This window comes from Athene cunicularia (assembly GCF_003259725.1).
Source record: "Athene cunicularia isolate RWA chromosome 5 unlocalized genomic scaffold, athCun1 chr5_part1, whole genome shotgun sequence".
NCBI classification, from domain to species: Eukaryota; Metazoa; Chordata; class Aves; order Strigiformes; family Strigidae; genus Athene; species Athene cunicularia.
Genome location: NW_020799101.1, coordinates 41,296,465 through 41,319,698, shown reverse-complemented (window position 1 = coordinate 41,319,698; position 23,234 = coordinate 41,296,465). Strand labels below are relative to the sequence as shown.

Sequence of the window (23,234 nt, the reverse complement as noted above, 5' to 3'; positions counted from 1 at the left end):
GGGAAACGGGTGGGAAAAAAAAAAACAAACTCAAAAAACCCCACAAAAAAACAAGTAATGAAAACCACAGACTCAAATTGAGTGTTGTATTTGCCAGGCAGTAGGTAATAAGATTGGGTGTGGTGAGAGAAATTATTTGGAGAAGACTGAAATTAATAAGCACAGTACATATATTTCAGGTGTTGAATAGCTTTTTAATAGACAGTATTTTCAGGTAACTCTCTAGCCACATAGGCAGCTGTACTGAAGCATACTGGTACCAGCCAGCAATAATGGCACCTGCAGGAATGAACCTGAAAATACTGGTAATCTTGTATATTTTTTAAGTTCTTTAAAGAGATTTTTAAAAACAGAAAATGAGATTTGATCACTGAAGGTCTTTTATCTTCTGCAACACAGGTTGCTATAGTCTTTTTTCTTTATTTCACTTATTAAAGGGGAATTTGGGTGCCATCTTTCTGTAAACTTTTAAGTGTGTTCTCTGTAGTATTTCCCAAGTCTTAGTGGATAATGCAGTGAATTTCTGCTGGCAGTTTGAAATAACGTAGAATGTGTGGCATAGCCTCCATCACTAATACTTTTTTCCAAGTTTAAACTTGTATTCAAGCATGTAGAATACTAGCTTGTTACTGCAGAATTCCATACTTCTAGCGTAGCTTAATTTCGTAGGTGGGCTTAACTTGTGCAGAACACTTCTCCGTGTACAGAGGCTCAGTCCTCTTTCTTAAATAGAAAGAGGAAGTGTCTTGCAGGAAGAAATTGTGTGTCAAGTTAACTCCTGTTCATACTTCATAGCCAACCATGATTTGGGTTTAGAAGGGGGGGTGTGTGTGTTGCGTTTTTCTCATGAGTACTTTTTCTAGTTACACAAGAATTGCCAAATGAAGATCGGAAAATTATAAGAGAACTATCTTATGGTATCAGAAGTTAAACTAAATGAAATCCCTTGAGCCAACTTCAAGCAAAATGAGAATTTGGAAAACAAAGTAGACCCAGCAGTTAACCACGGCCACCTGATTTTTATTGGGTATTCTTTAGAACACTTCTCATGGTTTTAAACTCTGTTCAAAATATTTTATTTCGTGTGATGAGTAATCAGTTGTCTCCTTTGTTAATGCTTATTTCCTTCAGTATAAAAGCTGGGGAATAAACTACTTTAGTATGTCAGTGAAGATATCCTCTTTTTGAAAAGTACGGTGTAACAACAAAGGCAAAGTATTAGTTATAGATTCTTAAGTTACCTTCATACTTAAAAAAACAGAGTAGAAAATACTTATACTGAACTTCTGATGTCATGCTCATACAGATTAAGGAAGGGAATTATTGGTGTCACTAGGAACTATGTACTCCCCTTGCACACGTTTTACATGGTAACAGTGAAAGAATGTCTCCCTGCAAATTCTGATGTTTTTCCAAAAGGCAGCTTGCTTTTATATCTATGCATCTTTGAGGATTTCAAGATAAGATTTTATTCTTTTGACACTGTAAAGAGGAACTGTTTAAAAATGAACTTGGAAACTCTGCACCTGTATACAAATTTTTTTAGCAATAAAGCAGCACAGGCTGAGAATGCACTAAAACTGGATGTGTCATTTGTTCAGAAGATGTTAACCAGCTTACCGTACACTCCACTTCTGAGACGTGTCTACTTCCAAGAGCCTTCGACTTCTTGGAAGGCATCTACAGAAAAATTGTTACTTCACTCATACTCAGATAAAAGCTTCAAGGATTGGTTTAGGTAGTAGTAAAAGGCTTCCGTTACTTGTATAGTTGGCCTAAAATTAAAAAGGCCCTCAGACAACTGTTTTGTATATGTGGATTGTTTTCTGCTTTGGCAACTACATTTCTGAAAAATTCCTTCTGTGGGTGGCATGTCACAACCTGCAGGGAGGCACAGCTTTTCTTGCAGCTGCTGCTGCAAGTTTTGTGAAGTGCTGTGTCTCCCTCATGGGGACTATACTGAAGAAGCCACGACTCCCAACACTGATATAAGCTTTCCAAAACCTGCTATGGGTTGCAAACCCTTACACTAGCTTACAAGAAACCCACAGTATGATTGTTAATTACTTCAGTAGCTTGTTCAACCACCTTAATTTGTTTCATTTTCTAGTTGTTTTTAGATCAAGAGAAGATGGCTGCTGGATAGCTAACATCAGAAGGCCTGACCTTGAGACTCACTTTCTAAGTGGTTGGTATTCCTTTATAAAGGGAACCCATCTCTCCCAAGCCAGACTGGCCCTGGCTGCACTTAAAGCTAGAACACATCTCTCAAGATGCCTCACGAGAGAAGATTAGGTTCTACACTAGAATAAGCAAAATTAGTATTTACTGATTAATTGTAGAGTAAGAGGAATTTGAATCTAGGACAGGCTCTGGGATCAAACGCCAGGTCTTTCAGGAATAAAAAGTTCATAAGCATCACTTAAAGTGCACCCATTGGTTGATATTTCAGTAAGTGTTCATCTCTGATTTCTGAAGATAATGCATTCATTTTGTGTGGTTTGTGTCTTAAACCAGAATTTACTTCTAACACTGTGCTGCTGTGAGCAGGTGCATCAGGCAGTCGTCAGTGCCAAGAAAACACATCACTTGACATAGACATCAAGGACCACAGCTTGACTTACAGTGGAGGGCCTCCCACTTCCAGAGATGAGAAGTGTAGTTTTTTTTAAAACCCCCAACTTGCCAGCAATTACTTGCTCAAATTCATGCTATGTACTAAACAATATGTAATATGAGGAATCATTAATGTAATGCTTCATAATGGACCAATAATCCAAGCAAGATAAACTGATATTTTTTTCTGCAAACATAATCTATGAAAAAGTGGGCTCATGACTCACATGGTATTATCAGTGATCTGCACAATATATATTTCTATAGTCAGCTTTTTAAAAACCGTTTATTTACAACTGAATAATATAAAAAAAAATGTAATTGACAGCTTTATTTTCCTTTTAGGGGTGGACACTTAGCTAAATGAAGCAAGACAATTTAACACTGTTACACACAGTATAGATGTGAAGTATGTAACAAGAAACAGTCTCAGTGCAGAAACCAGAGCAAAAGGGCATAAGTGTGTAGTCCCGTCATCAATCATGTTTCATAGACTGATGTAACAACAAAAAGGCTGTCACTTTGAAAGTAACACAAAGGTGAATTTATACAAGAGACCAATGTTTACCTGAGATGGGGAGATGCTTGCACAGTATGAGTGTGGTCACAAGAGACCAGCTGGCCCTTAAACATAATGCGTAAATCACTGCACAACACAACTTAAAAAAATTCTTTGTTCTTAATGAAATAATCAAATACAGCAAATCTAAACTTTACATGCATATACTGTGACAACTTTTCAGAACCACCTTCCAGTTAAGGAATCAGGATAGAGCTCATTTTAGAGAAGACAATATTTATCATTACAGGCCATGAAACAGAACTTAGAAGCATGTAACATTTACTTCAGGTAGTTATACTTTTAATATCCTGAATTTAGCTGTTACTGATAAGCACTATATTTTTGCACTTATGCTTGTCAAATCTGTAAAACAAACAATAAAAATAATTTAGACAGCATATGGTATTAGAATTTAACAGAGCACCCCTCCTCTCCCTGCAGAATGTCTGTTGATATTCTATGTTATTGCTTAATCAGAATGAACTGAGACAACCCAGAACTCTTAATCAAAAAAGCAGCACAGTGAACATTAGCAGAAGTACCAGCTGCCCACCTAAAGCCTCTGAAGTGCCTTGCAGTTAGTTTTGTTTCTTCTGCTCCAAGCCTATTACAAGAGTTATTTTACAAATAAGACCATGAAATACAGGGAGTACTGGGCAGCTGCAGCAGCAATGGAGTGCAATCAGCCAGTCATACATGGAAGCAGAAGGGAATGACAAATTGCATCACTGGAATGAAGCTGATCAAGTAAATACAAACCTCTGACTACTACAGACAACTACTAATCTTTATGGAAGGTTTAAAACATCAGCTCTTTACGCAGCAAAAGGGAGAGGAAAAAGTATCCTTAATACTCCAATTATCAAGAATTAAGGATAAAGATGCTCTGTCCCAATAACAAGGGGTAAGCAGCATTCTTTTCCATCAAATTACTTTCTAGGTGTTTGGAAAGAAGCAGAATCCATTCAAAATAGAGAAATGCCCAGAAGTACCCACTACAGATTTTTTATGAAACATCTTGCCTGCTCAAGCGAAGGCAGCAGGCAGATCATCACAACTTCAGCAGAGCAGTCTTCTCACAACTGAGCAGAGGTGAAGAACAAAAGATTGTTCCTTGGTTTCACAGCTTCAGCCCCAGAAAGGCTTAAATCTGTTAAAGGCAGCTGCTCACAGCCTAAGCTTCATGGAGCTGCCAGAACTTGCCTCAGTCCTGTGCAGTCATGAGGCTGCACTTCCAGAGGACTTGGAAGGCATGTTGGTTGCCCTTGAATCCGAAATCCAAAACCTTGTACTCCGGCCAGCATTGTGCCATCCAGATTCATGTACTAAACACACCATGCAATTTCTGTGACATTCTAGCTTGCTCCTTTTGCAGGCCCCACATACAAGCATATCTAAAAGAACTAATCAGGACGCCATTCAGCAGTGTCTCACCTACCAAATGTAGCTAAGGAGCCACTTGACCAACAGCTAGCTGCCACTGACACCATACCCTATGAAAAGGTAGGAGTTCAAGATCTCTGTAAGAAAGTTCAGCATTGACTATCATCTTGTTACTATGTTTTGCATAGTTCCAGAAACGTGATTTTAGTATTTCAAAGGCTGATTCTCTGTAATGACTTCAGGGGCAAAACCAAAGTCACAGTTACACTACTGTCTCAGAGAGTGATGTGCTGCATGGGTGAGGTATTCATTTTCCCAAGCATAACTTCAGTTTGTCAGATTTCCAGGTGCTCCATGTAGACTGAAGGGATGCACTTAAGCATCAGTTCTTTCCATACACAGATAAAATGACAGATCAACACTCAAACCCATTATGGTGCTTTACTTCATCATAATGAAACTCAGCAGAGATGCAGGAACAACTCCAGCAGTTCTTGAAAACTGCATATTATTAGTTGACCCTGACTACTGCATATGCTGGCCAAGTGCATCTGATGCAGACCTTTGCCATTGCCTTTCTGACACATTATTATTTTGTTTCAGTTCCTGCAGCTGCTTTATCAGAAGTTCTATGCGAATGTGGATCTCCACAAGTTTTTCTTTCAGCTAGGAAAAAAGAGAAATAAGAGTATTAAAGCTAGAGACAAATGTCCTAACGCTGGATCTTTGAATGATCTGCACCCCACTTTGAGTGGCTAAAGAGCAGCTGACTTTCAAGATGGAAAATTATACCAGGCTTCAAATGCATGGCTAGTTACAGCCAGAACTGGCACCCAAATCAGAGGCCTGCACTGCGAAGAGGAGAGAGATGAATGACCCTTTCAGAGACATACAGAAATACTCTACTTAAGGAGGCAGAGTTGCTGGAGCCTTAACATGATCAATCGAATCTTTCCTAGTTAACTCACTGCAAGTTTTTACACAGCCAGAGACCTTCTTTGACAATATGTGGACACAGTTTCATTATGAGTTCAGGATTACATGTGGACAGTCCCTCCAAAACGCCATTTCTAGAATCTGGGGTTTAACTTAACACATTGAAAGCACAAGAGTAAAATCCTGCTGACATTGCGTCTCAAAAAGAAAACATGAGATTCTTGCACTTGTTCCAGCCAACAAGCAAGCTCTCCATGTTTGCAATGAAGTACTACCATTTTTTTACTTAAAAAATGGGTCTCAACTTTAGAAGTGCCTGGATAAGACTTGCATTTTAGCCTCACTTGACCTACAAAAACACTCTGATGTAAGACACTGGAAGATAACTTTAAAGAGGGCAAAATTTAAGAAATGTCACGGGCCCATTTTCATGCTAAGAACAGAAACTAAAAAGAAAAAATAGTAAAGAACAATTAAGCACATAAATACTGGATAGACTGGCTGTCTCCTACACACAGTAACTTTATTTGAGCTATGAGACTGATAATTTACTAAGTTAACAACTAACGAAGTTACAGAAAAGAACTTAAACACCAAAAGAAAAGGGCGAATCTAGTATTGTCTCTGATGCTAAAAGTAAACATTGCCATGCTGCTTTGAGCTTACATAGCCACAAATGCAGCTGTGCTAGAATCCCTTACAAATTAACACACTGCTATTTTTTTAATTATTCAACAGTGACTTATCAATTATAGGTACAACACAAGTAGTAATACTTAAGCAAAGTCTAAGTGATTCTCATTTTTTTCTTTTCAAAGCGCAAAGATAAAAGGATAACACATTCTTGTAAAAAAATTTGTTAGAACTCAGTATGTTTTGCAGATAAGTGGTTCTAGAAAATGTTTGCACGTCTCATGCATTTAAATCATAGTATAAGTCAGTATTTTTATCCATCTTATACACTTAAAAAAAACTGTATAAATATTTTTGGACTAATATCCAAAAATACCAGAATTTTAAAAATATTTTCAATAGAAATTAATGTAAAAACCTTACTTTCTGCACTTGTTCCTTTAGGGTCACAGCAGGAAAATTCACCTTAGAAGCTTCTACTATAATTTGTTTTTTTAAGACATAACTGGAAAACAAAAGGGGAAAGGGAAAAAAAACCAAGAAAAGGAGTTAAAAAACAGTTGCATTCATTGTTTAGACAGATTATTTAAGATTATTTTGAAGTTGTTGCCAAAAGTAGTCAATACATTATGAAAATATTTAAAACAGTGGTTTTACTTTGAAATCCTAAGACCTATAAGTTATAAGAGCTATAATCATCAGCTATAAGTAATTCACAGTTTCTGTAGTCATATCCTCAATCTATCGTGGAACTCTGTTAATACCTTACATTAGCTAAGCAGATCTGGAACTGAAGGTGATTTTAGTATTGCAAACAACTAAATTTAAACTTTGACATTACATGAGGACACTCAAGAAGTGCAAGGCAAATCGAAGGGAGTGACACCAATACAAACAATTTAAACATAGAGGGTATTAAAATCCCACACCAATGTGCTCAGTCAAAGGTAAAGCCGCTGTTGTTATCTGTAAATTAGTTGTACGATGTATTGTAATAACTTACAAGTTCCCCATGAAATCACTGACTGTATGAATACAGTATACTCACCAGAGGATGCTGTCTTGGAAGAAACAGAAGAAGCCTCGGAGATATGCCAGGTCACGGGAGGCAGAATAAAGAATGAAGCCCACGATTAAGCCACATACCCGACAGCATAACTTATTGTAAGCACTAAAAGGAGAAAGGGAAAAATATTATTAAACAGAGGCTTCTGAAACTGTATGCTTGTCAGAGGACACCAAATCTTCAATTCTATTAGGCCAGCAAATCAAAACATAATAATGCTTTTTCTTTAAAAAATAATACATACAAAGAGAATGTGAACATAAAAAGTTGGGCATGTTGTATGAGGAAATATAATCTCTGTAATAAGTTGCAATTAAAGAAAAAAAATTATAAAGAAGAAAATGTCATTATCAGAGTGGTTTAGGCTATACTACTCAGACATAATTTAACTGGTAAAACAATGCCTGTGCCAGGTCACAGATGTGAATTTCCTCCTGATAAAAAGAGATTATAATAGCCTCATGCAAAGAGAGGGGAAAAAAAAAAAGTCATATTTAAAAAGGTCCCAGCCCTTATAGTTTGCAAAATAACCTTTAAACATCATTTTAACTACTGTTTCTGTAAGCCCTGAGGTGGTATTTACATCCTTCCTATCAGACTAATCCCAGTGTTACCAAACCTGTTGATAGTTGTAGGGTCGCAAATTGCACTGCATAAGTTATTCGGTTTTAGTATTTAAAAAAACCCACTAAAACCCAATTAAAAAACCCAACCAAAAGAGATGCTTTAATTTAGGTAACAGATCTTTTCTTCTTACAGAAGATCCCGAAAGGCTAGGCTGTCTTTTACTGTGCTGCTTAAACGTTCCACTAAGTTTAGAGGAGCAAAACTCATGATTTTGACAAAAGCGAGACCTCCATACCTACAAAAGGTTTCTCCATCCGAAATGACGAAGCAGGGGCACAAAAAGCACTTGGAATCTTACCAAGCCCGCAGGCAACCCCAGGGCACAAGCCAGCGGAGCTCCCAGCTCCCAGCTTTACACAAGTCCGGTTCTGCCCACAGGGCTTTACCGCGGCGGCTGCTCCCGGCAGGCCGGGGGCTAAAGGCAAGAGCAAGGCGAGCTACGCACCATCCCAGGAGGGCTCCCTCGAGGCCCATCACGAGCGAGTCCTCCCACGTCACGTCGTTCGTGACTTCTGCGGAGAAAGAGAGACCGGCTCAAAACGAGACACCTCCAGAGCCGGTTCCCCGGCCCTCCCCCGCGGGGCCCAGCCCCTCCGCCCGCCTGGCACTGACTGAAGCAGACAAGGAAGCCAATCCCGCACTGCTCCTTCTGCGCGCACAGGTGCAGCGAGTCCCCCAGCACCGCCCAGCAGTCGCGGCAGTGGAATACAGCGCAGTCCTCCACCGGCGGCTCCCATTGCCGCGGCAGCAACGCCGCCACCTTCGCGGGCGGCGGCGGCGGCGAGGGAGATGAAGAGAACTGCGAGTAGCACAGGGAACCAGCACGGGAGAGCGGCCTCTCCACAGTGACGAAGCCGCTGAACTGCGATTCCTGAAAAAAACCCCTCAGTTGCCGCCGCACCGCCATCTTCTCCCGCCCCGCATTTGAGCGCGCGGGCCTGGCCTCTCTGTTTGCGCGCGCTTCACCGATCTGCGGCGCCATTGGGCACCGTGTGCGTCAATCCTCACCGCCCGAAATGATTGGGAAGTGGGCGGTACCGTGTCATTAGAATGCCCAATCAACAGGAGAGGGCGGGGCTTTCCCCTCTCCAGGAAGGGCCTATGGCGCTTGAAAAATATTGGGTTTCGGTGGGTGTGCCGCTATTGGTGGCTTCCGTACCCCCGGGCACGCCTCCTTTGCCCCGCCCAGCCAATAGCCCGGCGAGGCGGGCGAGTTCGAACGGCGGGGGCGGGGCGCGCCGCGTCAGTTGAGCGCGAGATTTGAAGGGCGGCGGTTAGGCCGGGGGCTCCTGCGGCCATGGCGCTCTCCTCGCTCCCGCACCTGGAGTCGCTGAAATACGTCGAGCTGCAGCGGGTGGCGAAGGCCGCCGGCCTGAAGGCTAACCTCCGGGTGAGGCGGGGGCAGCGCCGCGGCTGGGGCAGGGGCGGCTGGGGCAGGGGCGGCTGGGGGCAGCTCTGGGATCCCGCCCGCCCTGCGCGGAGCGGTCCCGGCTCTGGGGCCGCGGGGAGCGAGCGTCGTGTAGGGAGCGCGCCCCGCCCGTCCCTGGGGGAGTTGTTCTCGTTTTGGGCGCTACACCGACGGGAGCCTTCGGTCCCCGGCCCCTTCCGGGGCTGGAGGCGCGTTGGTAGCTGCTGGGGTTTTCTTAGGAGTCGGAGCTGGTGCCTTAAGGGACGAGAGTGCGTGTGTTTGTTTACCCGTCGTGGTTAAGAAAGAGAAGCTGAAGCATGCACCGGTCTCTTTAGCCTAGAGCTGCAGATTTCTGACAGCGGCTCGGTCTCTCCTGGTAGGCACCGCTAGTAAATCCCTGGGGCGCAGTCCGCCTGCTGCGCCAACAGTGGGAGAAGGCACAAAGCCCTAAAAAAAAATAAGATCCGCGACTGAAGTGGACAAAGGAACTCCCTGTCCTCACAAGGCTAAGGCTTCTTCCTTGGGGTTTTAGTTGTGCGTTATTTTGTCGTTAAACTTATAGTTCAAGTTTGATTTTATGCTGTCCTTTCCAATTAGCTATTTAAGAGTCTTTTCTAGCCTAAAATATCAATCATGTAGTTGTTATTTACTGCTATTATCGCTGAATGTATGCGATGGGTGAGAAGAATGCTTTGCATGTAGCGTGGGCAAAACAGAAATCTGATACAATTTTAACTCACATTCAGATATGCAGCGCTTCTAAAAACAGTCTCGCTCATCCTTGAATAATTAAACTTTCTCGAAAATAGACACACTGGCATAAACCTAGTTGGATAAACTTGTCTTTGTGCCTCTGTGGAAAATATGCTGCATATTTGTCTTTATATATAATTAACACTTATATTTTCTAATTTATTTATATATATAATCCATATTTCTTAGTACTTTCTCTAATCTGACTGACTTGAATGGAGCTTTATGCATGCCTTGTTCCACTGGACTCAGGAAATGTTCTGCTTGTTTGCTGGATCAATTTATAGGACACTAGTTGGGTTTAGCCAGTTTTTTGTTTGATGACTTAATGCGATGTTTGGTTGAAGTGTTGTTTTGATTTCTCTCTAGGCAGACAAATTGTTGAAGGCACTGCAGCAGCACTTTCATGGAGCAAAACAAGAAAATGAAAATATGGTAATAGATAATAGATCAGCCATTCTTTTTAAAAGACGTGGGCTTAGCTTTGTAACTAGTAGAGCAGGGCATGTACTGAAGGCTGGCTTTTACCATGATGTGAGCTGTAATAAAAATATATTTTTCTTAATAGTGCCTTTAGTTTAATGCACTCATGTACTGATAGAAACTGATGTGCTAATACTATCTTTGAAGTGGCCTCCTATATGACCTAAAGCTGATTTCCTTTCAGCTGTGAAAATTAACAATGTTATCTTTCAGCCTCAGTCCAAAATATAATTAAATCTTGCTTTTTTTAGCTCCAGGCAGTACCAAATATAAAAATTTCTTATATTTGCATGCCTAGATGAAAGGGACTAAATACTCTTTGGAAAGGATTTTGTATTACTACATTTTATTTACATTATAATGAAAGCGATACAATCATGATGTTTCATCTTAATGTACTGTTTCCTAACTTTTTTTTAAGTTTTTTTTCTTCTGTAAGCTGAATTATTTTGTTGGATATGGCAATGGTTTTTACATTGTTGATAGAAAGTAAATTGTTATTTTCTTTTTCTAAAATATGTCTCCCTTTAAGTTAAAATCTTCTTTAAAGGTTTGACGGCAAGGTGTAATCCTTGTCAGCTTATTTTTAATTTTTAACAAGAATGGAAGAGGCTCTGATTTTTTTTTTTTTTTAGAGGACAGTATTCCACAGGAACGTGCAAATCTGGGAGGGTCACAGCATTATGCAAGTCAGATTACAGATATAAAGGATTAGGCTTTTATCATCTTATTTAAAATGCTATATAATAAAACAACTGTAGGACTTCTTTTTAAAGTCTTCAGACAATGAGCTTTGTTTAGGGAGATATAGATACTGCAAATTTCTTGATTACTGCATTCCTAAATGGCATGCTACTGTGTTTCCTCTGTGTGAAATGCTTTTTTCAATAATAAAATTGAAACTGTCTCTTTAGAGTATCTAATTTATGTTTGTATCAGATATGTTCCACATTATGGTATTTTTCTGCTACAGGACTCTGAAAAACCTGCATCTGCTTCCATCGAATCAAATGAACTGACCAATTGGGAGGAAATTATGCCCGATTCAGTATGTTTTATTACAAAGCGACGTGGTAAAGGAAAGAGAATAACCCAGAAAAAGAGAAACACCAGTGTGGAAAATAATACCAGTGAAGAAAATACAAGTCTTTGTGATAAAGAGGTGAATTTGCATTGCTTGATTTTGTGTGCTGGCCATCCTTCCTCTTTTCCCAAGCATAATTTAAGCACTTTTTTTTTTTCCTACCACCATTTAGCACATGGTGTGTATTTTTTGTGTGTGTATATTTATATATAGAAGTTCTTATGTGAATGTTCTGGTACTGGTCTTCTGTACTTTGTAGCACTGATTTTGTCCATCTTAACTACATGCTATTCCATAATGAATAGAGATTACTTGCTAGTCATTACTTCAAGGAAATAATTTAAATTTCTCTAATATACAATTCCAAACTCTTCATCTGAATGTAAGACTTCTTTCACTAGTTCATTATAGTATTCCAGATATGAGACTAGTTTCAGAATTTATCTAAAATAAGGCTATATTCCATTTCTTTATGTAGAAAAAAAATAACAGAAGTTAGATGATTGCCTTAACTTCAGAATTTTTTGAATTCCCGCTCCTCTCAGTGGGTTCTTTGCTTGTGGGTTGTATGACTGAGGGAAGTCTCAAGGTGAGATGGCAGTAGGATTGTTTTTCTCTAGAATTACGTGCAAGTATTGGGTGAACTGAAAACTGTGTGAAAGACTTTTACTGATTTAGAGTTAGAGGAGGGAAATGAGAAGATGAGTTAGCCTGTTAGTGTTACATAAAGGATTGTACAGTAACCAAAGCTGCAATGTTAAAAAGTAACATAGCCAGTAAATTTATTTTTACTTGCAAATAATTAGCTTTTGCCAATAAAGGCAGTTTTATACTAAAATGTTAGAGCTGTGCAGGTAAAAGCTTTCTAATATAGATCTGTTTGCGAAATAAGTATTTCACAGGTTAATTCAGGTTGGACTTGAGAAAGTCTTGCTCAATCTCCCAATCCAAGAAGGGTCAACTACAAGGTCAGACCACAATGCCTAAGGCATTATCTAATCTGATATTGAAAACTTCAGAGGCATTTTCTCTGGGCAACCTGTTTCAGTGACTGACTGTTCTCAAAACAGCCTTTCTTTATAACCAGTCAGAACAGACTGTTTAAATGAAGTATGTTTAAACTGCAGGAGCGTTCGGAAATGAAAGAAAACAAAGTGCCTCGGGCTGAGCATCAAAAGGAACAGAAGGTATTCCAAAATGAGGAAGAAGTAACTAAAAAGAAGGATATTGAGGGTCCAGGGATAGGTCCTGGTCAGAAACAACAACCAGGGAAGACTTCTACTAAAGTTAGTGGAGATCAATGTAAGTAGAAAATTCTGAAAAAGTAAGTTTAGTAATTTGTACTACCTGAAATGCACCTTTTGATTATTTTATTGTCTACTAAGATTTTTGTGGCATGTCTGATGATCAGTACCTTATTTGAGGACACCAGAAAAAAAATCTGTCTTGTTTGTGTACTTGTTTGACAAATTGTAACACAAATCCACAAATGCTGCAGTGTAGGAATTACGCTGGCTTGGCTTCAGAACTCTGGACCTGATATTTAGGATCAGTGCCTTTTGGAACACTCTGAAATGCCACCTGGCTCCTTTAAAAAGTAGCAAGAAAGGGAGAGCTGCCTTCCTCATGCTTCATTTTTCTTTTCCTCCAGATGAGCAGGTTTTGTCGCTTTCATTCTAAGATGACATTAAAGACAAGAAGCAACAGAATATGTAGAGAATGCTTTGGTTGAGGAAGCATTCATCCTGATCATTGGCACATTACACCTCTCTTCCTGTAATTATGAGTTTCCATACTTTCTAGGGTTTTTGTTTCTTTTTTTCAGTAGTTTCAGACAGCAAGAGTTTTGTGACAAAAATACTATGTCTGCACTTAGTGGTGAAAAGTTGATTTTTTTGTTTGTTTGTTTGTTTGTTTTCAACAGCCACCCATTATTTGCTTCCAGTGAGGATTTCTTTCAGTATATTCAGTATTGAAATCATCCAACTTTACTTTAAAGGGGATGTGAATTAAGAGAAAAACAAATGTTTGCTTTCAATATATGCAAACATTGAACTTGTGGAGTCTTTACCTGATTTTTTTTTTTCTTAATAAAATAAAATTAATCACTAAAATGTGAACATGAGCTTAATACTATGCCTGAGAGCAGAGATAATAAAAAGAATTTAGGATCTGTATATGTGTGTAAGGCAGCAGCAGCAGAGATGGCCAAAAGGTATTTCTTCTTTGTTATCAACACTTAAATAACTCTAGCTTATGAAACAGATCAAGACCTGTGAGTTTAAAGGTGGTTTTGCTTCCCAGGAGCATAGTTATCTTGTTAACTTCCCCCATAAAATACTTTACTATTGAAAGGTAATAACCTAGTATGACTGTAAAAGATACATGCTGTTGCTGACATATGATTTAAAGGGCCTCTGAGAGACTTAGGAGATATCTATTCCAGTGATGTTTTTATTTCTTAAAACCTAAACCCACTTTAGGTGTGTTTTGGAACAAATAATTTTGAAAAGGTTATGATGACAAAGTATTTTCCAGATGTTATAATGATTTTGTGTGCTCTTACTGTACTAGGCAATGCTCATCACACAGGAGGGAAGATCCCTTTATATGTAGGCCGTGTATCTAGGTCTGGGAAAACAGGAGTCAAAGCTACTACACCAAGTAAGATACTCTACCAACTTTAGAAGTAGCTATGTTGTCTTGTGTGTGAGGGGAGACTTGACTTAGAAATTTGGGTTTTAAAAATCTCTTTCTGCTTGAAGAACATCCTCTCTTTAAAAAGCAAGCAAAAAAAGAGTTCCCAAAGGTTAAGTTTTAAGATATATCTTCCAACTTGTAAAGTCATAGTAGTAAATGACTTGCATGTATGTTATAAAACTGATCTGTCAAACACTGTTTTTTGGATATATTTTGGATATATACTTGCATTAGTGAATTTCAAAACAACGAGCAGATGAAGACACGCTGTTACTCCTGGTTGTGTAGTTTTCACTTTAGTAACACAGCCCAGCAGTAGCAATTATGTGCATTAGGTAAATTTTATTGCTTCATAAAATACTGCCAAATTTTAAACTAATGAATGTATTTCTTTTTTTTCTTTAACTGCAGAAATGGGGGGTTGGACTAGATGATCTTTAAAGGTCCCTTCCAACCCAAAACATTCTATGATTTTATAATTCTCCAGAGCATGCACCAGATGACTGGTGCTGTCAGCAGGTGAAGCAGATTGTTTCACACTGTTTGGTTACTTGTACATATACAATTCTTAATTATGGGCATATGTTATATTTTCCTTGAGGCCATAATGATAGGTGTTGCAAGATTCTCTGATTAAGTAAACTTCATTAGGAGCTTATCAGATATGTGACTTCTTATTTTTGGAACTTCTTAGACTTTAAGAAGTTGCATGAGGCTCACTTCAAGAAAATGGAATCTATTGCTGACTACATTGAGAGAAAAAAAAAATTGCTTGAAAACAGCAGCAGTTCTGTCAACGAAGCCAAGGTAAGTGATAACACAGGAAGATACCCATTGTTCCTGCATTCACTTATTTCCAGAGCCTCTCTGTAAAAGTCCTGTAGAATCTCTAGAGCTGTAAGTAGCTGGTCATGTGTCATGCAGTGGAATGTTATGATCAGTGAAATTTAGCTGCAGTCCTATATAACTAGTTATATATAGTTATTTGCATATAACTTATATGGTTATATAAGTTTTTATATATTAACAGTGTATGGTTACAGCTATAGGAACCAACAAATAACTTGTCAGTTTTGAGTAAAAATAATTGTCACAATTACTCTTGTGAAGGATCTCTTGGAGCTTTTGTTTACAACTGCTTGAATTGCTGCAGAACTTAACTATGAGGATGAGGTTTTTTTCAAAAAGTGGGAATTGAAGATTAAGTTCCTCTTTTGTGCCTTAAACATTGGACAATGGCTGCATATGACTCTTTTAAAATATATGCAATCTGTGTTGTTCCCAGTGCCCCCAGTTGTCAGTTCTTGTATTTCACGCTTGCATGGGTGAAAGTTGCTAAAAGGGCCTCTTTGAGTGCTGCAGACCTTAGAAAAGTCACTGTAATGTATTGATTCATAAATAAATGAATCTGTCAATGGCCATACCAAAACCGTAACACAAACTCCTGAACACCAAGTTTCTCTTTTCTATGGCATACACTGATACAATGTGTACTTAAGGCAAATAACTACCTAACTGGCCAAAGAACTGTATCATTGAGAGCATCAGAAAAAGGCACTCCACATTGCAATTCTAGGGTACGTGTTTTCGGATCAGTTTAATGAAAATAAAACTATGTTTTAATATATGCTTTTAAAGAAGGGGAAAACTCAAGAGACCCTGTGCTTCTGATTCATTGTGTTTTTTCCCTTAGCTGCTTTTCTGATAAATGTTTAGCAGAGTCTGCTAACTCATGATTTGCTTTTTCCTAGAAACAAACCAGTGGCAAAACATTGTTATTCAGCTCAGATCCAGAGAGAGGCAGATCCTCTGCTACCTGCACTCCTAGTAACCACCGGCGTTCACCACGCAGTTCTCTGAACACTGCCAATCGGAGTATTTTATCTAGGAAATCTTCATTTAATCCTTCTGTCCTTTCAACATCCAAAATGAATGTCAGGTAAAAAGAACAAACTGAAACTACCAGTGAGAAATTTGGTATGATACACCTGAAATAATTAACACTGATAGTGATTTGACTACATGATTTCTATTCCAGGCATGAACTAAACTACATGAGACTAATTCTGATTGCTCACTTTCAGCCTAGCTTAATGGCTGGTTTAAGCCTTACTGTACTGTTACTATCTTGATTCTTCATTTTGATGTCTGATGGTAGAGGAATCTTGCATCTCTTAGAGCTTTCATTTTGCTAAACCAGACAAGCCAAATTGGGTTTTGTCTCTTACTTGTTAGGTTTTCCACTTTGTCAGGCAACATAATAGCCTCTCATATCTGAACAATTTATCCTTGAGATTACTTAACTGGAACTGTATGCAGCATTCTGGGTGAGTCTTGCAATGGAGTTATTTGGGGGTTTTTGGAGTACTATCTTTTTCCTTTCTTCCATCCCCTTCCCCCCTGACATTGCAGCAGGTGCTTCTCTTGTGAGTGACTACTACAAGCAGGTTGTTTCTAGCAGATGGGAACAAAGTTGACATCAGAAAGTCAAGAGGAATTGCTAAATGAATGAACTTGTACTCAATGCTATTAAATCTCATCTCCGTTCCTTTTAAAACATCACACACATTTCATTATTCCTACACAGTAATCTAATTCTCTGTTATGTTAATATTTCATTAACTTCTGCTATCAGTAAATTTTATTAGCTCATTTTTACAAAGTCTAGAACAAAAAACTTATAAAAGGAGGAATCAATAGGACAGTCTGTATGGTGCTCCATTAATAAATGACCTTTGCCCAGTTTTCTTTCCAGTGTTTCCTTGTCGTTACTATTTCTTTGTTGGTTTCTAACTATTGTATAATACTAATTCCAACTTTATTCATTTTACTAAACTTTCCACAGTGACTGAAGTTCAGATTTAGACAGTCTATAATCTACCCTTATCCTTCTCCCCCTGATAACAATACCCACTTAATCTCAAGTGTCAGTTGCGTTATTTTCCATTTTCCTGATAACCTTCACTTCTCAATTTTTACATGTCAAGATTATAGCTGCGGGGACTTTTTTGTCCCTGAATAAATTGTGTGTGGGATTGTTGTGAAGTCAGGGCAACTTCTAATGTTGACATCTCCTAATAAATAATTGTGGGACTCTTGAATGCAGTTCTGCTATTCAAAGGTCAAGATTACAGGTTCCTTGTAAAATCATGGTAATGGTTGGACTGGATGATCTTCAAGGTCTTTTCCAACCTAGACAATTCTGTGTGATTCACGCTTGTAAACTTACTGGCTTTGTTTCTACTTTAAATGTGCTATCTTTGAATTCAGTAACAACAAATGAAAACAATATTCATTCTGCCTGTGGTGTCCTGTCGAATGGTCTTTGTCTTCACTGCAGACCTACTTAGCAATACGTAGAACAAAACAACACTCTTAGAATTTGGTTTCTTTCTATTTGTCCAAACATGTGCCAGGGTGGATCTTGCAAGCTGCACTTCATCCATAAACTTCCTAGCCCTCACAACATAGCTTTCTTCAATGTTTACTCACTGTCTTTCCATATCTTGCAGGCTTTCAGCTTACTCAGTACCTTTTTGGTAAGGGTATTACTTCATGCAAGATTCTGAATTTTCTTTTGTGTTTATGTATACATACATACACATTAAAAATATATGTATACACACACATATGTACAGCACATGTGTGTGTCTTGGTATGCTGGTAACTTGTGGGGTTTTTGACTAAAATTTCCAGCTTCTTCCTCTTGTATATCCAAGTTCTAGAGTTTTGTTGTTAATTTTCTTTCAGTTTTTTAAATCTGAATTTTAAAATTAACAATATTCATATGTTTTACTACAGAATTCAAATCTAAAGTAAATCATCTCTGTTGGTAAAGAAATCTAACTTATTGCATCCAAATATGTTTGTTCTCCAAAATAACAAAGTCAGTTCTCTGTAATTCCTAATATTACTTATTGTTATCGATGAAGGCTTATACCCTTGCTGTCAGTTTTCAAGTTACTTTTAGTCCAGTTTATGCATAAGCTGTGAACATCTTATACACAGTATATTTCCACCTGTAAGAAAAGTAAGAACACAGAACCTGCTGTACTCTGTCACATTGCTTACATTCCTTGTAGGTGACTTTGTCTTCATATTTCTAATAATTTTCAGGTTCTCAGAAGCCACAGAAGATAATGAGCATAAACGCTCTCTTACCAAGACTCCATCTAGAATGTCTCCATACTTGGAGGCAATCTGCACACCTGATAACCAAAAGAGTTGCAAACTAATAAGTCAGAAAAACAGCAAGGGAAATGCAAGTAATAATGATGTGGCTGCATCAAAGGGTGAGTAAAATGGATGGTAAATATTTGGGTTTCTCAGATGAAGACACTTATTAAATTGTTATATAATTTTTTTATAACCTAATGTCATGCACCCAGGTTTTAATTTCACTCTCTAATTTATGACCAATTCTTTAGAAACTGCAGTAGTTTCTTTGTTTCCTTTGGTTTCCAGTGTTTTGACTAAAATGATTAGGTGTTAAGACTTAAACATATGGTACTTAGCTATCTACAGAAAAAAATATAGAAAATCTGTTAGACCTCTAGGGACTATGTAGCAAAAGATTTGTGTAAGAGGTACAGGGAGATCCTGTCTGTGGTGAGAGGAGTCCCTGATGCCTTCTCAGAGGTCTCATTCTCCTTGCGGGACTGGCATGTACCAGGCTTCTGGCTGTGTTGTAGGACACCCTGTTATTGCCAGCCCCAGCAACCCTAATTAATTCAGGAACTAAAACTCATACGAAAAAGCAGAATTCTTCTGACTGGCAAGGCCACACCTTGAGTATTGTGTCCAGTTTTGGGCACCTCAATACGAGAGAGATATCGAGGTGCTGGAGCGAGCGCAGAGGAGGGCAATGAAGCTGGGCCTGGAGAATAAATCCTGTGAGGAGTGATTGGAGGAGCTGTGACTGTTTAGTTTGAGGAAGAGAAGGCTGAGGGGAGACCTCATCACTCTACAACTACCTGAAAGGACATTGTAGAGAGGTTAGTGTTGGTCTCTTCTCACAGGTAATTAGTGATAGAACAAGAGGGAATGGCTTTAAACTGCAACAAGGGAGGGTCAGACTGGACATGAGGAAAAATTTTTTCACAGAAAGAGTGGTCAGAGAGTGGAAAAGGCTGCCCAGGGAGGGGGTGGAATCACCATCCCTGGATGTGCCTAAGGGTCGTTTAGATGAGATGTTGGGGGATATAGTATAGGGAAGAACTTGTAGAGTAGGGCTGATGGTTGGACTCGATGATCCCAAGGGTCTTTTCCAACCTGAATGATTCTGTGATCTCTGTACCAGCACAGCTCTGCTATCTAACCAGTGATATCTGAATGTCACATGTACATTGGCACAGGGCAGGAACCCAGAGTTGTCTGCCTTGCTGTATGACAATACTGATGTTTTTTAGGGGGAAAGAAAAGTTCCACCGCTGATCTGAAGCTGCTGTGTTCCAAAGGAATGCTGGGGTTTTTTAGTGTGAAAATCCACTTGGTTCCAAATAAGCACAGAGACAAGGAAACATGGTTTGCTCTGAAGGAGTAGAAAAATACATGGAGCTATATATGCTATTGTGTAGCATAATTGGAGCAAAAGGGTTAATGCTCTACAACTCTTGCTCTCTCCATACCTCAAAGCTCCCTATTTCAAGCAAGCTGTATCTGTGCAATTCCATCCTTAGAGGCAGCAGGCGGTAGCATCTAATGGCCTTCTGGTCTTGATAGTTGTAAGGTGGCTTTCACAGGCACTTTCCAACTTGTTATGTACAGCTTTCTTACCACTGTAATTAAGAACGATCTCTTGATGCCTTTTGTAGTTATCACCCCCTTCAAGTTTGCAGCTCACTCTGCAGAACCCACAAGCGCTAAGAAGACATTTGATCTCAAAGCAAGTCTCTCGAGGCCCCTTCCGTATCAGCCACACAAAGGTACTGTGATCCTGGGCAGTTTGGGTTGGTCACACCCCTCAGACTCCACTGCTCAAAGTAAGGTGCTGATACAACCATAACAGCAAAGTTGGCAGCCTCTTTCCCTGTCCCTTCCCTTTTTCTCTCTGGATTCCCTCACAATCAGTGGACTGATTTAAATTTCTACATAATATATGCTTTAAGAGCCTCCCTACTGAAGAATAAGTATGACTAAAAGCCTATAAACATCCTTGTATTCCACTGAATAGATGTATGTACAGGAGATATTACACAATGAGGCTTTTTTAATTTTTAAGTGCACTATTGTGTGAGAAGCTGAACTTTGTATGGTGAGTGCTGCTTGTAAGTACAGTCACCTGTTACTACTTACAGAAAAACTAACTGTAGGGAATGGGCTGGTGAAACATAATACAGCTGAAGAGGCATTTCATCTTAGTCAACCAGCAGAAACAGGCTTGCTAGTATAAAATTCACAATGAGAAGTTAAGCACACAACTACTAAACTAGTAGTTCAATAGTCTCTTTTTTTTGCCCTAAATTGTAGGACGACTAAAACCTTGGGGAGAATATAAAGAGAATACAGTCCTCAGTAAGTCTGGCGGTAGCAACATCTCTTTGCGTAAGAAAGATTACAAACAGCCACCTCTCCAGACAAGGTTAGTACACCACTAGCTTTTTATGAATAGTGTTATTTAAAATACAATGGCTCATTTTTCTTGTTAGGATTTAAATATGCAGTTCAGGAAAGAGCACTTTTACATTGAAGCAATCTTTGCCTCCAATAGTCTGTCTGATATTAGAAAGGCCAACAAAAAGGGCGGCTCTGATTCTGATGGTTTTATTCTGTGAAAGCTACCAGTACTAGTGTTTGGAGATCTACCTTCACCTCGGAAGAAGTGGTGGACAGTGGACAGAGACATGTGGTTACCTTGAATGTTAAACCTGTATGTCTAAGCAGAAGTATTTGCCTAAATATTTGGATTCAGTCCAAAATGCTGCTGTTTTCTCTCTGCCCATGCAAACACAGCACGCTGGTCAAGTACATGTTAAGCCCTGGTCAACTTTGGGTTCTTCTGGTTGCTTTTGTGTCTACCTTTAACTTGATATGGTCTGTGTCTCTTCTTTTTCCCCTTCAGGGAAGAAAGGCGTGAGAAACATGAGCAAGAGAGAAAAAAGAAAAAGGCAGAGGCTCTTAGAAACCGTAGAGGGCTTTCTGTGGGTTAGGAGGGAGAAGAAATATTGAAGAAATTACTATAAATACTGTTCCTATAATGTAAATATTTGTGCTGTCTGTGTATGGTTCTGGTTGCTATTAGCTAGTAGACTCCAGAGAGCATTGAATGAGGCCTTACAATGCATCTGGCATAATGTTTTAGTGATCAGCTTCTCAGAGATGAGAGCTCTAAACTTTCATGAACTTTAGAACTACTTCCAGTTCTTTAGTAATGTTTCATTTAACTAACTCATTTACCAAAAGATGTTAAAGAAGAACATGTAAGTGGGGAAAAAAAAAAATACTCCAGAAGCCTCCTTGCAACTTAGGCCAGACTTGTCTACCAGCATGCATTTGTTACCCCCCTAGAATGCTTGCTTTGGATAGAGAGCTTCAAAATGTACCACTGCTAGATTAAAGGAGTTGGAAACTTCTGCTTGCCCCATTCTCTAGGTCACTTCTTAAATTCTGTAACAACAGCTACAGTAATTATTCACCATTTTTAATTGCAGACCTATGAAATAATAGGGAATTTCCAAGAGAAGAAAAAATATTCAAGCTCTCTGGAAAACTAACAGCTAACAGCATAACTTAATAGTAAAATACAATATTTTTTAAAATTCACAACTGAAAAGTGGCTTTACAAGCTACCAACTGGATGCTTTGAACAGTTAAGGTTGTCCCTTTCTGTGGTAAATTGCAGATGTTAGCAAAATTCTGCTTTTCATATCTATGATGCTTAAAAGGCTACAGTAGTGTTGAGGCACATCTGATACCATAGACTTAAAAGCTGTTGTTATTGTTACTCTTAAATACATAGAAATGCTGTCTAGATTTGTTATAGATGGAACTTGAAAGGCAATTTAGTAATTGTAATCTCAGCTAGAACTTTGAGCAAATAATTATTTAAACAAATTTAGTGTTCTATCAAATATATGCTGAAATGACAAAAACAAAGTTGTTTTGTTAAAAACTTAATGAGGGGGAAATAAATATTTTGTACATATGCTGTTTATCACTGGTTTTATCATCTAGTGTACAACAACCTCCTTAATGTAGCACTAGTTTTGTTCACACTTGTATTTACTAAAGTATCTTTTTTTGTGGTGAGTTTTCCTTACTGATTAGCCTGCCTCCTGCTTCATGAAAGCATATTTAGAAAGAATAACCCTCTACCTTCTTTTGCTCTTGGTCTATTTAATTCTGTGCAAGAGGTAAATGATAATACAAGACGCTGCTTCAGCTTGCTTCCTGTAGGCATGTTTAACATTTGTAAAGTACACTTAAAGAGGGTCACTGCAGTGGAGGTCAATCTAATCAAAGCACTAAGTTTGTGACAGCTGAAATGAAACCATTTACTGCTTGTTCTTTGAAGTGTTTCTCAAGTTACTGAAAAACAAGACTTCTCAGAAAAAGAGGCATGGAACTTCTGTGCCATGGAGCTTCTTATACTACAGCTGTCTTCAGAAGTGTGATCTACTCTGCCCTGAAAGGTGCTAATCAAGCTCAGCTCTGCCTTCCCCAGGGAGCAGAGGGAGGGGCAGTGGGTTCCTCCTACCCCCACCCTGGCAGTGTTACTTCTGTTCAACAGCCTCAGCTCCAGAAAGCTGTAGGAGGGTCAGGCAGCAGTTCTGAACTAAAGGCCAAGCCTGCTGCATCACTGCTGTTTCCATCTTGGCAGGGACAGCATGTTCTTTTTTTAGTTTTCAGAGGAGCCACAGCTAAAGGTTGAAATACTTCTGCCTTTTTCACTTCTGGTGCTGCTCTTTGTAAACTTCAGGGGCTGAGTCACACTTAAGCACCATTCCTCAGGGTATTAATTCTCATCACACTTTCTCCAGTTTAA

General features: G+C 39.0%; 2 protein-coding genes across 3 annotated transcripts; one reads left to right on the top strand and one right to left on the bottom strand.

Annotated features, from left to right (window-relative positions):
* Nucleotides 1–6: 6 nt before the first annotated feature.
* NUSAP1 (nucleolar and spindle associated protein 1) lies at nucleotides 7–23,193 on the top strand. Of its 2 annotated transcripts, none has more exons than XM_026848970.1 (11): nucleotides 7–2,188; nucleotides 10,354–10,419; nucleotides 11,441–11,629; nucleotides 12,679–12,853; nucleotides 14,126–14,215; nucleotides 14,946–15,058; nucleotides 16,003–16,190; nucleotides 18,368–18,543; nucleotides 20,065–20,175; nucleotides 20,720–20,831; nucleotides 21,312–23,193. In XM_026848970.1, exons 2-11 carry the CDS (start codon nucleotides 10,417–10,419, stop codon nucleotides 21,397–21,399), a joined length of 1,245 nt encoding a protein of 414 aa, XP_026704771.1. In that variant the 5' UTR covers nucleotides 7–2,188; nucleotides 10,354–10,416; the 3' UTR covers nucleotides 21,400–23,193. The 2 variants fall into 2 exon arrangements, with proteins under 2 accessions (XP_026704771.1, XP_026704770.1); XM_026848969.1 differs by lacking the exon at nucleotides 7–2,188 and adding an exon at nucleotides 8,981–9,213.
* Nucleotides 845–8,739, bottom strand: OIP5 (Opa interacting protein 5). The gene is made up of 5 exons (XM_026848973.1): nucleotides 8,436–8,739; nucleotides 8,269–8,335; nucleotides 7,179–7,301; nucleotides 6,554–6,635; nucleotides 845–5,227 (listed from the first exon to the last, which is right to left on the bottom strand). Exons 1-5 carry the CDS (start codon nucleotides 8,728–8,730, stop codon nucleotides 5,087–5,089), a joined length of 708 nt encoding a protein of 235 aa, XP_026704774.1. The 5' UTR covers nucleotides 8,731–8,739; the 3' UTR covers nucleotides 845–5,086.
* Nucleotides 23,194–23,234: the final 41 nt, after the last annotated feature.